At 41.6% G+C, this 13,210-nt stretch overlaps 1 protein-coding gene across 1 annotated transcript in view; it reads left to right on the forward strand.

Moving 5' to 3' along the window:
- The window catches only part of LOC106949718 (adenylate cyclase type 8), a 38,851-nt gene extending 25,820 nt beyond the window's left edge, over window positions 1–13,031 (forward strand). Inside the window, exons 2-6 of the mRNA XM_015036162.1 lie at window positions 167–316; window positions 8,407–8,537; window positions 8,716–8,827; window positions 9,006–9,133; window positions 12,861–13,031. Coding sequence (XP_014891648.1) covers window positions 167–316; window positions 8,407–8,537; window positions 8,716–8,827; window positions 9,006–9,133; window positions 12,861–13,023 — 684 coding nt within the window. The 3' untranslated portion in view covers window positions 13,024–13,031. The remainder of the gene's footprint in view (window positions 1–166; window positions 317–8,406; window positions 8,538–8,715; window positions 8,828–9,005; window positions 9,134–12,860) is intronic.
- The last annotated feature ends 179 nt before the right edge of the window (window positions 13,032–13,210 follow it).

Genomic DNA, 13,210 nt, shown 5'->3' on the forward strand with positions numbered 1-13,210 from the left:
CTGAATGATGAGTGGTTGAATGATGAGTGGCTGAATAATGATGAGTGGCTGAACGATGAGTGGCTGAATGGGACGGGATGGCCTTAACAGTCCTGGTGTTTGTCGCTCCGTCCTGTACGATGATAACATGGCAGACGCGTCTTTAACGTGACTTCCTGTGTTTCAGGTGGCGGCTCAGGCCGTGCTCTTCATGTGCATGAACACCGCTGGCATCTTCATCAGCTACCTGTCCGACCGGGCCCAGCGCCAGGCCTTCCTCGAGACGCGGCGCTGCATCGAAGCTCGCCTCAGACTCGAGACTGAGAACCAGAGACAGGTCAGTGTGTGTGGACGCTTCGACTGAAACCTGCTGACACGACGCTGAAACCGCCTCTGAGGTGAAAACATGAAATAAATCAGTCCTGAACATCAGGAACCAGAACCAGCGTGAAGGATTGAAACTCCCAATGAGAAGAGAAGCAGAGCAGAGGAACCTGCACAGAAACGCAGACTGGATCACAAAGCTAAATGCAGGAAGTCAGACTGAATCCAGACAGGAAGTCAGAGTGAATCCAGACAGGAAGTCAGACTGAATCCAGACAGGAAGTCAGAGTGAATCTAGATCATACAGAGTTTACCAGCACTGACTGGGTCCAGTTAGAATAAACTGGCAATGAGTGAAGGTCAGGAAAACCAGAATAACCAGAATAACCAGATGGAGGTCCTCCAACCCTCACACCTCATCCCTGGTGCACCTCATAAACTCACCAACGGACTTAAATACCTTTGATTTTTACTAATAAAGTATATAATAGTCTACTGAGATCTGATCATGAAAAAGCTTTTTGGTAAATGAGAAACATCCATATTCAGATTTATTCACGTGACTTTGTGTTGCTTTATGTCAGCGCCGGTTCTGGACTCTTTCTCTTTCTTTTCGCTGAATCATGAAATCATTTCACCTCCCAGAAATCTGAATTCACTTCCAGAACTAAATCATATCTGATCGTTTTCAAAGCATCTGCAGTCTGAATGGTCATGTCACATTTATCCAACTTTTACATGGTTGGTGTCAAACGTGCCTCATAACTCTGGAACAGAAGAATCCAGACGGTGAACCTGGATATGAACAATGGCTGAGAGTTGTAATTATGGGCTGATGAAGGCAGTCTGAACGCACCACAGCCCTGAGTCCTGATTTGACTCCACTTCTAATCAGACTCTTCTGATTGGATGTGAACAATCACAAACAAAACATCAAAGAATCTGAGCTGATCATGAAGAGCTGCTGAGTGAACCAGCCTGATGAGCTGCTGGAGTCGTTTCGGTAGATCAGTCATTTCTCTGCAGGTTCATCTCTTCTGTTTCCTCTCTGTGGTTTTCTGGAGCTCAGAAGTTTCAGAAATGGTTCAGTTCCGTTTCCAAATTCATCAATGTTATTGAGTATTTAAATTTCTTTTGATCTGGACATGAAATGTTGCTGTTTGAGTTTTTCAGTGTTTTATTTTGCTGTTTGACTTGTTTGCTAATTTGATGAAATTGCTGAATTTGCCTGAATTGATGATTTTTACCACTATGCCTCATTACAGCAGAGCAGACTGAAAACTGAAAGTCTAGATGCTAACCAGTTTAACATGCTAGGCTACATGAGGCATTTTTTCCTCCATGGTTATTAATCATTAGGCTATTAGCTTCTCCATAATGAAATATTTGATTGGGTCTTATTAATCTTATTTATGAAGTATATCACCGTTAATCTTCTTACCTTGTGAAAAGGTAAGCTGCAAACTCGTGAATACACCAGTGCCAGTCCTTACGATTAATGGCTGCTATCCGTCACCGTCTGCTTTCCAGATTAGATCTTTGGTTTGCATTCTTGCCATTTTTTCAGGAAAATCAATTAAATAAAAGTGACATGAGGCAACAAACTGTTTTTAGCAGGTCTGCAGGCGTTAATGGGCTTGTTGGTTGGTTTGACATCCGTCATGGCGGAGTGCGGCGCTTTCTGAAGAGCAAAGAGACAAAGATTGGATGTGCCTCCAAAATGGTTTTTAATGGGACTGTATTTATCCCTGTCTGACTGGAAGAAACGGTAAACACTGGCCTCCGTGTACAGGACATGTTTCTACTTCCTGTTGTTGTGTGTGAGGGTCGGTTTGGGCGTTAAAAGAAGCAAAGCGGCTGGAGTGTTTCAGCGGCAGGACGGAGAGACTTCCAGGAGGAGAAAAACACGAACGCATCATCGATACGAAGCTGTCAGGGACACTTAGCATCTGACCAATAACACCACACACACACACACACACACACACACACACACACACACACAGTCTGAGTGGCATCAGCAAGCACACACACGGCTGATAGTGAGCTTTGTTTACCGCGGCTGTGAGGCGGCGGCGCAGAAAGCTTTTAGCGGCCTCATGTTTCCTGGAAGGCCGGGCTGTGATGAGCCGGGGCGCCGCCTGCAGCACAACACCTCCACATGGACCAATCAGAGCCCAGCATCCCTGACCGCCAGCGGCTTGTTTTCAGGCCAGATCTGAGGTCTGACTGAGCTCCTCTTCTTTGTTTTTCTTCTTCTGCTTTGATTTTCTTCTTCTTCTTTGTTTTTCTTCTTTGTTTTTCTGGCGCTGTGGGAGCTTACTGAGCTTCAGGAGGAGGAAACGCCGCAGCTTTACCGGATCATCTTTGAATCAGCTTCCTGTCAGCGCTGTCATGGCTTCACATTCACTTTATTAGCAGAGTTTTACTTTTTATCTTCATGTCACCGGCTCAGAGTGAAAACTTACAGTTAATTAAAAAAATGCAGAAGAAAGAGAAGCAGACGCCATGAAGAGGGCAGGTTGACTTCTCCTACTGCTTACAGGTTGCTATGGCAATAGACATCCATCCATCCGTCCGTCCATCCATCCATCCATCGTGGATGTTATCTTATATTTTTTTGGGAGGAGTCAGAGGTAAAAGTTCAAAGCAAAAAAAAACAAAAAAAAAAAAAAACAGAACTTTTCCTAGCTTGTGAAGCACGGTGGTAGCAGCATCATTCTGTGGGATTTTACTTACCTGAGAACGGCCTAATCAAAGCTCTGATCTGAACCTGATTGGTCGTTTTTCACTGGATCTGCACCAGGCTGGTACATTAAGAGCACTGTAAAGCAGTGGCAGCATCATGCTGTGGATTCCCAGTTTTAGTTTTATTCAGAGCAAACAGGTTTTCATTTAAGCAGATATTAGTGAGGATATACAGTTTATAAATTAAACTTATGCACATAATCCCTGTTTATAATAACGATAATCATTCCACCCTCATTTAATAACAAAGTCGGTTTAAAGCTCAGCCTGCTGCGTTCCCCAGCAGCCAGAGGTTCAGCGGTCAGCGATCTGCTGGAGTAAATGCTGCCATGATTTGTTTTGTTTATAGAAATAGATTTAGATTCTGCAGCAGCACAGCTCCTCCATCTGTGTGAAATAAAAAACTGTAAATTAAAGTGCCAGAGACTCAGCGGGTCCATAGAAATAAGAAACACGAATAAAATTTAAATGAGCCTGGAAAACACAGTGAGTGTGAATAATGCAGCGCCGGGCCGCAGATTTGATCAGAGACGATATCTATGATTTATTCCATCATGGTCAAAGTTTATGCAAAGCCATATTCAGACTTCTAGTTCACTGCAGGAGCTGCCAATATAACCTCTGCTGAGTCATAACAGTATATTATAAAAATATACAGTTTCACACTTTCTTAATTAATAAAACATATCTGAATTCAATCAAAATGAAAGACAAACACACTGAGACTGATGTTACACAGGAGCCAGGATGTTTTGTTGAGAAGGAAACCGGTGAACTGAACTCTTTAAAGGTCAAATGTTAAAGGTTAAATGTTGACTGTAATGTGTAGCTCAGTAAAAATGGCAGAAATAATTCTTAGGGAGTTTTAACTGTTAGTTGTGCCATTCTGTGCTTAGCCTTCAGTCTTCCAGGGATTGTTAGAAAAGAAAAGAAATAAAGCTGTAGATTTTAAACTCTATGATGAAACAAAAGTCCTTATTGATGGTTTTCAGTACGAGAAAAAGAGTAACTGGTGTAATCAAATCACGATATCCAGACACAGCAGATGTTTTCATTAACCACAGAAATGTACAAATTGATTTTATGAAAATCAATTTGCTTAATGGGAACAGATGTATTTTCCAAAACTGCAGAGGAGACACTTTTATTGCATCAAACGAGTCACATGATCATAAGCTGGATATTACTACTGGTGGAAACGTCGAAGAAGACGACAGGAAGTGGTCAGATGATGGTTTGTTTTTGATGTTTCTGCCTCCATCAGAAAAATCACAACATCTCAGTTCAGAAAAAGATGTTTCACTCCAACATGTGGAACCCAAAGCTCTAAAATAAAATGGCCAACTACAGTTTCCCCAAACCGCAGCATACGTAGCCGCTCCCAAGTAGGCGGGGCTTGTAACTCCAACGCCTGAATAAGACGCCAGCGTCTCCTCTGATTGGTTGACAGATGAGCACCACCATGACTGAAATATTAATATATCTCAAACTGTTTACATCTGTCACTGCCATGATTTTAATGATTTACTGCGTGAACAAACTTATTCACGTGGGATTTTAATCCAGTCTCTTATTTAATGGAAATACAGCAATTTTGGAATTGTGTTTGCAGAATAAAATCAAAAACTTGCTCACATTTGCAATGGAAATGCAGCTACTGTAATGAAGATATGTCCATCACAAAAAGACAACATTACCTTCAGGATCTTAACGTTTTTAATATGAAACATTCACTTTCTGCTTTGAATCCTCAGCAGTGCCGGATGTTTTGTGCTGCACCTCCTGCACAGCGGGAGGGAAATGTGTGCTGTCAGAGATGTGCTGCAGGCCTTCATCCCTCAGCTAAAATCAAGCTGCGCTAATGATCATCTGAGCTAATCTGACACTGAGTCCGCTGGCTCTCAGCTGTCCAAACCGGGGACAGCGTCCACTGGAGCAAACATGCCATTAAGGCTCCACACTGCAAGAAGTGACCAGCTGGGAAAGTCAAGTCCTCTACTGGCAAAAAACCAGCAAAGTTCCTGCAGCGGGTTCAGACCTGCTCAGTTTTCATGTGGAAACCTACAGATTTACCAAAACTCTCATCCGAAAGGATCCAGATCTTCACTGCAAAAACACAAAGTCTCACCAAGTACTTTTATTTATAATCAAATATCTTATTTTACTACAAATAAGACAAAACTGACTTACAGGGAACTTTTCAGCAATAAATAAGAGACTGTTTTAGGTAAATAATTCATTCTAGTTCCAATGGCAGATTATTAATGTACAACATGACATTTTCCCCATGTTGTAAGAGAAATAATGTAGATTTTAAAATATTCTTCTAAAGTTTAGTTAGCTTTTCATTTATGTCTGAACTTTGGGCTACATTTTGATTAGCCTGACATTAAAGTAAATGTTGCCGTTTCCTTTAACCCAGATGTTCTCGGTTCTGATAAACCAGGATAATAATGTAGATATTCGGTTAGATGTGCGCCGTAAACCTGGGCGGCGGCTGGACGTCTCCTGTCGGTCGGCTTCAGGAGGAATCCTCATTTCTTGCAGTGAAGCCGGGCCGGCCCCGAGGCGTCGGGTTGTGATTCAGCAGCCGAGGCGTTATTAACGCTCCGCTGGAATATCTGACTGTCTGAGCCTTCGTCTGAGGATTCTTCACTGTTTTCAGCTCAGAACCAAAACCAGGAACCTGCTCTTCCTCTGATGGTTGAACATTCAGGCCTTTGCAGCATCCACATTTTAGCTGAATTACTCCTTCAGAAGATAAAATGAGAAAAATGTTTGTGTTTGGTAACAACAGGAGCATTGCTAATTCTTTCTTTAGGGTGGCTTCTGTAACTTTTTTGGATTTGTAACATTTTACAGTAAAATGCAGAATATTATTTAAAATAAATCTGAATGGGGCAACATGCAGATAATATCTTAATGATGGGAAAAGTAAATCATCCTTCAGTTTATGGAACCATCTTGTTTTTTGTTCTCATCACTCAGATAAAATACATGACTCTCTTCCTCAGCCAGGTTGAGGTCTGGACTTTGACTGGACCGTTTCCTGTCCTGCTTTCTTTCAGCCTCTGTGTTGTAGCAAACTGCTGGGTTTGGGGTCGTTGTCCCGGTGATGACCCGGTTTGGTTCAGGCTTCATCTGTCCCAACCAGTCCAGACATTTTTCTACTGCACCATCCAGCCAGATGAGACTTTTACAGTCTGAAGTTAAAGTTTCAGTTTCTTAGTGTTAGACATCCACTCTTTGGAAGACTGACACTAATGTATTTCATTTGCTTATAATCTTTTTATGCCTGATTTATTAATATGAATTAATTTCAAATGATTCTTTTAATAAACACAGACATAAATGTACTAAATTACACATTTATTTGATGACTCTACACAAGAACAGCACAATTAAATACGCCTATAGCTTCACAAGCTAAAAACAACCTTAATTTGTTCAGTCGGTGTAATGAGGAATAAAGAAACCGAAGCTGACTAAAACAAAAGGTTGACTAAATGTGAAAGTAAACAGCAGCAAACATTTCAAATGCTTCAGAAAGTCCATTTAAATAAATATAAATAAAAATAAAGCTCAGACTACAAAACAGAATTAGACTGAATAGATCTGCCCTTATGGATCAGTCACTGATGGCAGATCTAGAATCTTTTTCAATATCGGCACCAATACAGATATTAATATCTGTATCTGTATTAAGTTCCAAGAAGTTTGAATTTGAAGACTTCCTGAGAGATTTCAGGAAAGTTTGGAAGGAAAAACTCAAGACTTTTGCACATTACTGTTGGTTGGATGTTGAGAGAAGTAAAGCAGTTCAGAGTTTCTTCTCTAGTAAATATATCTGAAAATCACCCAGACTAGCCGTAGAACAGAACTAAAATATTCCCACTTCTTGAACTGCTAAATGAAATAAAGCTGATGGGACAGAATAAGAAATATTTTCAGTTTGTTTCGTGTGTTAAGAGTCGGGGGGGAATCTGATAATCTTTTTCTAAATTTCTCTTTTTTAAGTGACAAAAGCAGAGAAGCGCTCTGAAATGGAGGCAGCGTCTGGAGATGAGTTATAAAACTAGTTTATTAGGGACTAATCTGTCCCAACCCTGCAGCAGAATATTAAAGGAAGGAATCTTTCTGGCTGTAAAAGCGAAGCCGGCCCGTTTGGATCTTTATGTTTCACATATATTGAGTATTTTAGGAGAGCGGTGGCTTGGATTTGATGCAGATCTCCTGAGAGATGCTCCCACACTAAATCTGTTCCTGGATCTGCAGAGCGGCGCTGCCTCATTTAGACCAATAAAAGCAAATCTTGTTTTCCTGCTTTTTATTTTTTCTCTGCAAGCCTTGAGGCTTTTTTTAGGATGCTGCTTGCGGCCCCGGGCTGGCAGAGTTAATGTCGTTTATTTGTTTTTACGGGCTTCATCTCTGCCATGCTGTCCTGTTTCTTGTTTTTGTGTCGCGTCAGGACAAAAGCAGAGCTTGTTTTTTGACGTTGTCTTAACTTGATGTTCGGTTAGGAAGAAATATGCAGAAACTATCAAGATAAATTTGGCAGATGGTTGTTGGGAAGGCAGCAGCCTGGGGAGAGGAACCAGCTCACAGTTACTGGGTTTGGACTACACGCTTCCCAGAACTCCACTTTTCATTTGTTCGTCCATTTAAATTCATTTTCATATCTATTACTCTACATATGGCACAGTCAGTTTTCCTTGCTCCATTAATCATCTGAATCTGATGCTTTCTGTGTATGTTGGCATATTGTGGTCATTTTGATAAAATATTTATTTTCTAATCAACAAAGAGTCATAATTATACATACTAGCTCAAATGTCCAAGTACTGTTGGACCTGAACTTGTTTAGCCAATTAGATTGTTGATTGTTTGTATCAACTATATAATGGCCTCAGTCAAACTGGAGTTTGACTCATGCCCAGTTCAGTCCGCTTCGGTCCGACTCCAGTCCGGTTCGTTGGTTCAGGTGTGAATGCTAACCGAACCTGGTCTGGGTTCGTTTGAAGTGAACTCTGGTTTTAATGCCTCTGTGAATGCCAAGCAGACCGGAGACCGCTCCAGAAACAGGAAGTAGACTACAGCGCAGGGCATTCTGGGTAAATTCAACCAAAACAAAGAGCTAGCCTTGTGCTAGCTGAAGAAATAGCTCATGGTTTTTAGCCAGAGACAAAACAGAAAAGACTTATTCACCTGATTTAGTTTATTGTCAAACTTATTGATCCATTTCTTGCTTTTACGAAGCAAAGAAAGTTTGAAGCTCTGTAACTTTGTGGACCACGTCACCGTCCCGAACCGCAGTCAGGTTCTGCTCATCGCGCCTCTTTTCCTGCCTCTCTCCAGGAACGGCTGGTGTTATCCGTGCTGCCACGTTTTGTAGTTTTGGAAATGATCAACGACATGACAAATGTAGAGGACGAACACCTCCAGCATCAGTTCCACAGAATTTACATCCACCGCTACGAGAATGTCAGGTGAGCCGCTTCCGCGTTCGGTTCAGGATTCATGATTCCTCATCAGATCAGCGTCTCTTACTGAGACACATTTCCTTTCAGTCTGATGATCCTCACAGTCAGAGAAACACAGCTTAGAGTATGATCAGTATTTCTATCTAACCTGGATCTGAAAGTGACATTTCCGTATTTTATTCAGCATTCTTTTCGCAGATGTTAAAGGATTCACGAACCTTTCCACCACGCTGTCCGCCCAGGAGCTGGTACGAATGTTGAATGAACTCTTTGCACGTTTCGACCGCCTGGCTCACGTAAGTACACAAACCAGGGAAATATTAGGAGATAATTGGGTAAAGGTAACATAAAAAATCTGCTAAAAACGGAGAATATTCTCAGAGAGTTTTGTAAAGTTTCACATGTATTCATTTCTCTCTGTGTTTGGGTTCAGTGGTCTAGTTTTTGTAAAAATAATCTGTTTTTCTGTCCCAGGAGCATCACTGTCTGCGAATCAAGATCCTGGGAGACTGTTACTACTGCGTGTCTGGTCTACCTGAGCCCAGACCGGACCACGCCCACTGCTGCGTGGAGATGGGACTGAGCATGCTCAAAACCATCAGGTGAGCCGTACCTGAGATCAGCTGTTCAGCCTGACTGGTTCTGGATTCACTGTTTATGATGGGATGGAGGAAGACGCTGCAGATCTGAGGAGGATGACGATGAAGGGTTTAGGATGGAGCAGATAAAAAGGAGAAGTGGATTTTTTACCTGAAGGACAAAATACTAAACGACCAAGGATTTCCTAAAACGTTGATCCAATTTCTGCATTTCTGGAAAAACTAGAAGTTCTTCAAATAGTGTCTTACGTTCTGAGTCTTCAAAGTCTTCAGTTTAAGAGAAAAATTCTTTAACCATGAAAAGTTTGTTCAACTGTATGGCACAGCAGCTCAATGGGATTTAAATCTGGACTTTAACTAGGTCGTTTCAAAACTTTGATTTTTGTTTTACCATTTGGTTAAAATCCTGAGGAAATGTGATTGAAGTATTTAACCTGAGATTAAATTACTGCCATTTTTACAAAGTCTTCCTTAAAGTAAACAAATCACTCATCTAATAATCTACATCAAACAGAAACTTTTCAATCAAAGCTCATTTGTTGTTGCTAAGCTTTCATTTCTTTCATTTAAATAATTTTCTTAAAATAGGGAAAAAAATCTACATTTTCCATTTCTGTCTCACTTCAGATAAAACCTTGAATATCCTGAAAGTTGCAGCTGGAAAAAATAGATTGTTTTAAATATTTACTGAGACAAATTAACAGTTAAAAATGAAACACTTTGGGGCACAAATAGAAAATAAACAGTTAATTTAAAGAGTGTGCAGCAGCAGTGGGAAAACCTGAGCCAAATTCAGCTGAAAACACAATAAAACAGGAACTTGTCCCTGAAATGCTCCAAACAAATATTAGTGCTGGTGAAAACAAACTCTACTTTACATGCAAATATTTCTGCATAATTCATGCAAATAATTGTGAGCCTGAATGTGGAGCCATTTATAAGCAAAATGTTTTAACCTCGTCCGGTCTGGCCCCGAGCCGCTGGTTAATGATACACCAGCAGATTATAATAACCACCTTCCTGTTGTCTGGAAAAAACACGTTTGGAAAAAACACGTGTGCCTTTCAGCCACTAGGCGCGCGTACACACACACACACACACACACACACACACACACACACCTCACCCCCAGCATCACGGCCTTCTGCACATTTCCATGTAAATGGGCGGAATGAGAGTGTTGGTTTCAGATTGTTAACCTTTTGCAGATATTGTTCAGATTTTAACTTGTACTGGGAGTTAAAAGTTTTAATTGACTTAATTGACTAATTAGTTAAAATTAGTCACATTTAGAGAAATGTGGACGCTGACATTAGCGTTAGCTGCTACACGTTTAGTATTGACGTGCTATTTTAGGCTAACTCCTTTTAGCACAGCAATGGGCTTTTCCAGCAATCAGATCGGTTTAGAAGCAGAAATTAACCCCCAGTGCGCCGAGAGAAGCAGCTTTGTCGTCCATCGCTGCTGTTAGCGGATGTAACTTGTGCGTCAAATTTATGGGTGTACCAGAAACACATCAATACAAAACGTTCCGGACAGAATATTTTCATGTAGAGAAAAAGTGATTTACTCTGTTAAAGATGATTAATTAATGAAAATTACCACCTTAAAGTCCCAGGACTACTTCAGTCTAATTTAAAACTATTTCTGATGACAGAAGCAGATTTAAACAGAATCTCTTGTTCTGATCTGAAGATTTCAATTCCAGTCACTGAATTAGAGAATCGGGACATCCAGTGTTTCACTGCAGCTCATCTTCATGAAAGGTGACCATGGTTTCTTGAGCAGGTGAGGATGGGTCAATGGCCTATACAAAACCTGTTCATTAAACAGGTTTAGATAATGAGACTTTAGGCTGTTTTAGGGCCTCCGTCACTTTAAATCCAAAGAGTCTGCTTCTGGCCACGCCCACCCAACTCAGCATTTGCACTGGCTGCAAACTGATGCGTAGTTATACAACCGTAAACCTTTGAAAAACAGAAGTGGCGCCTCCTGCACAACCAACAAGAATGCAGCAAGTGGTTTCTGGAGGGCGAGTCAACAACAGACACCATAAAACATAAACTTATAGCCAAAAACCAGCTGATTGTTTTTTAAGCCTTGGTTGGTTTTTAGAAGAAGTAGAAACTCAATAAAAGAACAAAAATGTGCAAAATGTGAGGTTTGCATCATTTGTCCCCTCTAACAGTTAATTTCTTTACTTTGTTGCATTCCCAGTCTGCCTCTTGTTCCACCTGAAGGAAAGCTTTTTGTAATGTAGACGGTAGAAAAAACTCGACTTTTTGAAGTGAGTTTTGCTTTAGAAATGCTTCTGCCCTCTGGTCAGGAGAAGAATGCACGCAGCAGAAGTAACATCCCAGCATGCTTTTACTCCTCCGATCCTCGGAAAACGCTTGCTGACTCTGGACTCTGAGCGTCTGAGTCCGCTGCCGGCTCTAATTCAATAATCGACTTTATTGCTGCTGGATTTCGACCTCTTGCTTCTCTTTCTGCGTGACATTGAGGGCGGAGAGGAGAACGTATATTGGCCGGGAAAAGAGGGATTAGTGATGCATAAGCTGTGAGATTGATGCGTCTTGTTGCTCCAGCAGCAGGATGAGTGAAGCCAGTAAGGACGCAGCTGATTGGTCGGGCTTTTGTCGCGTCAGTCACACCGTCTCCTCCTCTCCGTCCTCGCCTGCGTCATCTTCCTGTCAAACTGCAGATTGGTGCTGTTGATATGCTGCAGCTGCCATTAAGCACCTGTCTCACCTTCCCAGGATGCATTTCACCTGCCGCTGCAGCGATGAGGCGTGGAGTGACGGCATCAGCCTTCAGTCCTGCTTTCTTTCTCTTCACAGATAATAAACTATGAAATGAGACGCAAATTTATGACCATTTTTTCAGCCGTTTTATTGAAGAGCTGCAGATATGCGTGAAATTTGTTTGTTTCTGAGCAGCGTGTGGCAGCGGCGCCGTCGGCATCCACTCCCACCAAAGGTCACATTCATGTTTATTAATTTGCTGCATTAATGCAAAGGCTTATGCATTTCATCGTGTTACTAAAAATAACTTCATGATATTATGGAAACATTATTCACTTCAGGTCAATCATATTTATTTATACAATGTACAGTGTATAATCTATGCATAGTTTAAAATGGATTTTTGACACTGATGTGTATCTGATAAAAATACCAGCAGGTTTAGAAAAGCAGGAAAAACTTAAATTTCTTGATTTTGCTTTAATTTTCATTCACACTGATGTGTTAGGAACGTCTACCACGACGAAATGTGATGAGGAACTGATTACATTTGTCTCAACTCCGCAGAAAGTGAAGAAAATATTAATTTTATACTGATTAGTTGTGTCCTGACCATCCTGGGAAATTCTTCAGCTGCGGTTTGCTTGGACTAGACCAATGTTTGGACATTTCATCCATCCAGGATGATCCAACAGCAGCTCCTCTGCTGTTTTCAGTTTAGACCCAGAAACATGTTGGATCAGAACCATTATTCTGCTGTTTCCTCTGAAAAATCACAAAACAAAACCTTTTCCTACTGTTATATTTAAAAAAATCTGAATTAAATATCTTTGTTGTTGAGTTCATATGTTTATTTAGTCAATAATTTAGTGTATTCATTTGAAAATGGGGCTTATTTTGTGGATCTGTGGTTCTGAATGTAGGTACAGGAGGGTGAAGACGTGAGGCTGGAGAGTCGGACCGTAATGAAACTTTTTCTCGTCCAGATACGTCCGATCTCGTACGAAACACGACATCGACATGCGGATCGGGATCCACTCCGGATCGGTGCTGTGCGGCGTTCTGGGACTCAGGAAGTGGCAGTTTGACGTCTGGTCCTGGGACGTGGACATCGCCAACAAGCTGGAGTCCGGAGGCATCCCGGGGTGAGGGAGCAGCGCGCGCACGTGTGTGTGTGTGTGCGTGTGTGTGCGTGGGTGTGTGTGTGTGTGTGTGTGCGTGTGGGTGTGTGTGTGTGCGTGTGTGTGTGTGTGTGTGTGGGTGTGTGTGTGTGCGTGTGTGCGCGTGTGAGTGTGTGTGTGTGTGTGTGTGTGTGGGCGTGTGTGTGTGTGTGTGT

This window comes from Poecilia latipinna, unplaced genomic scaffold (genome assembly GCF_001443285.1).
Source record: "Poecilia latipinna isolate Pla-1442-1.1 unplaced genomic scaffold, P_latipinna-1.0 Scaffold358, whole genome shotgun sequence".
NCBI lineage: Eukaryota > Metazoa > Chordata > Actinopteri > Cyprinodontiformes > Poeciliidae > Poecilia > Poecilia latipinna.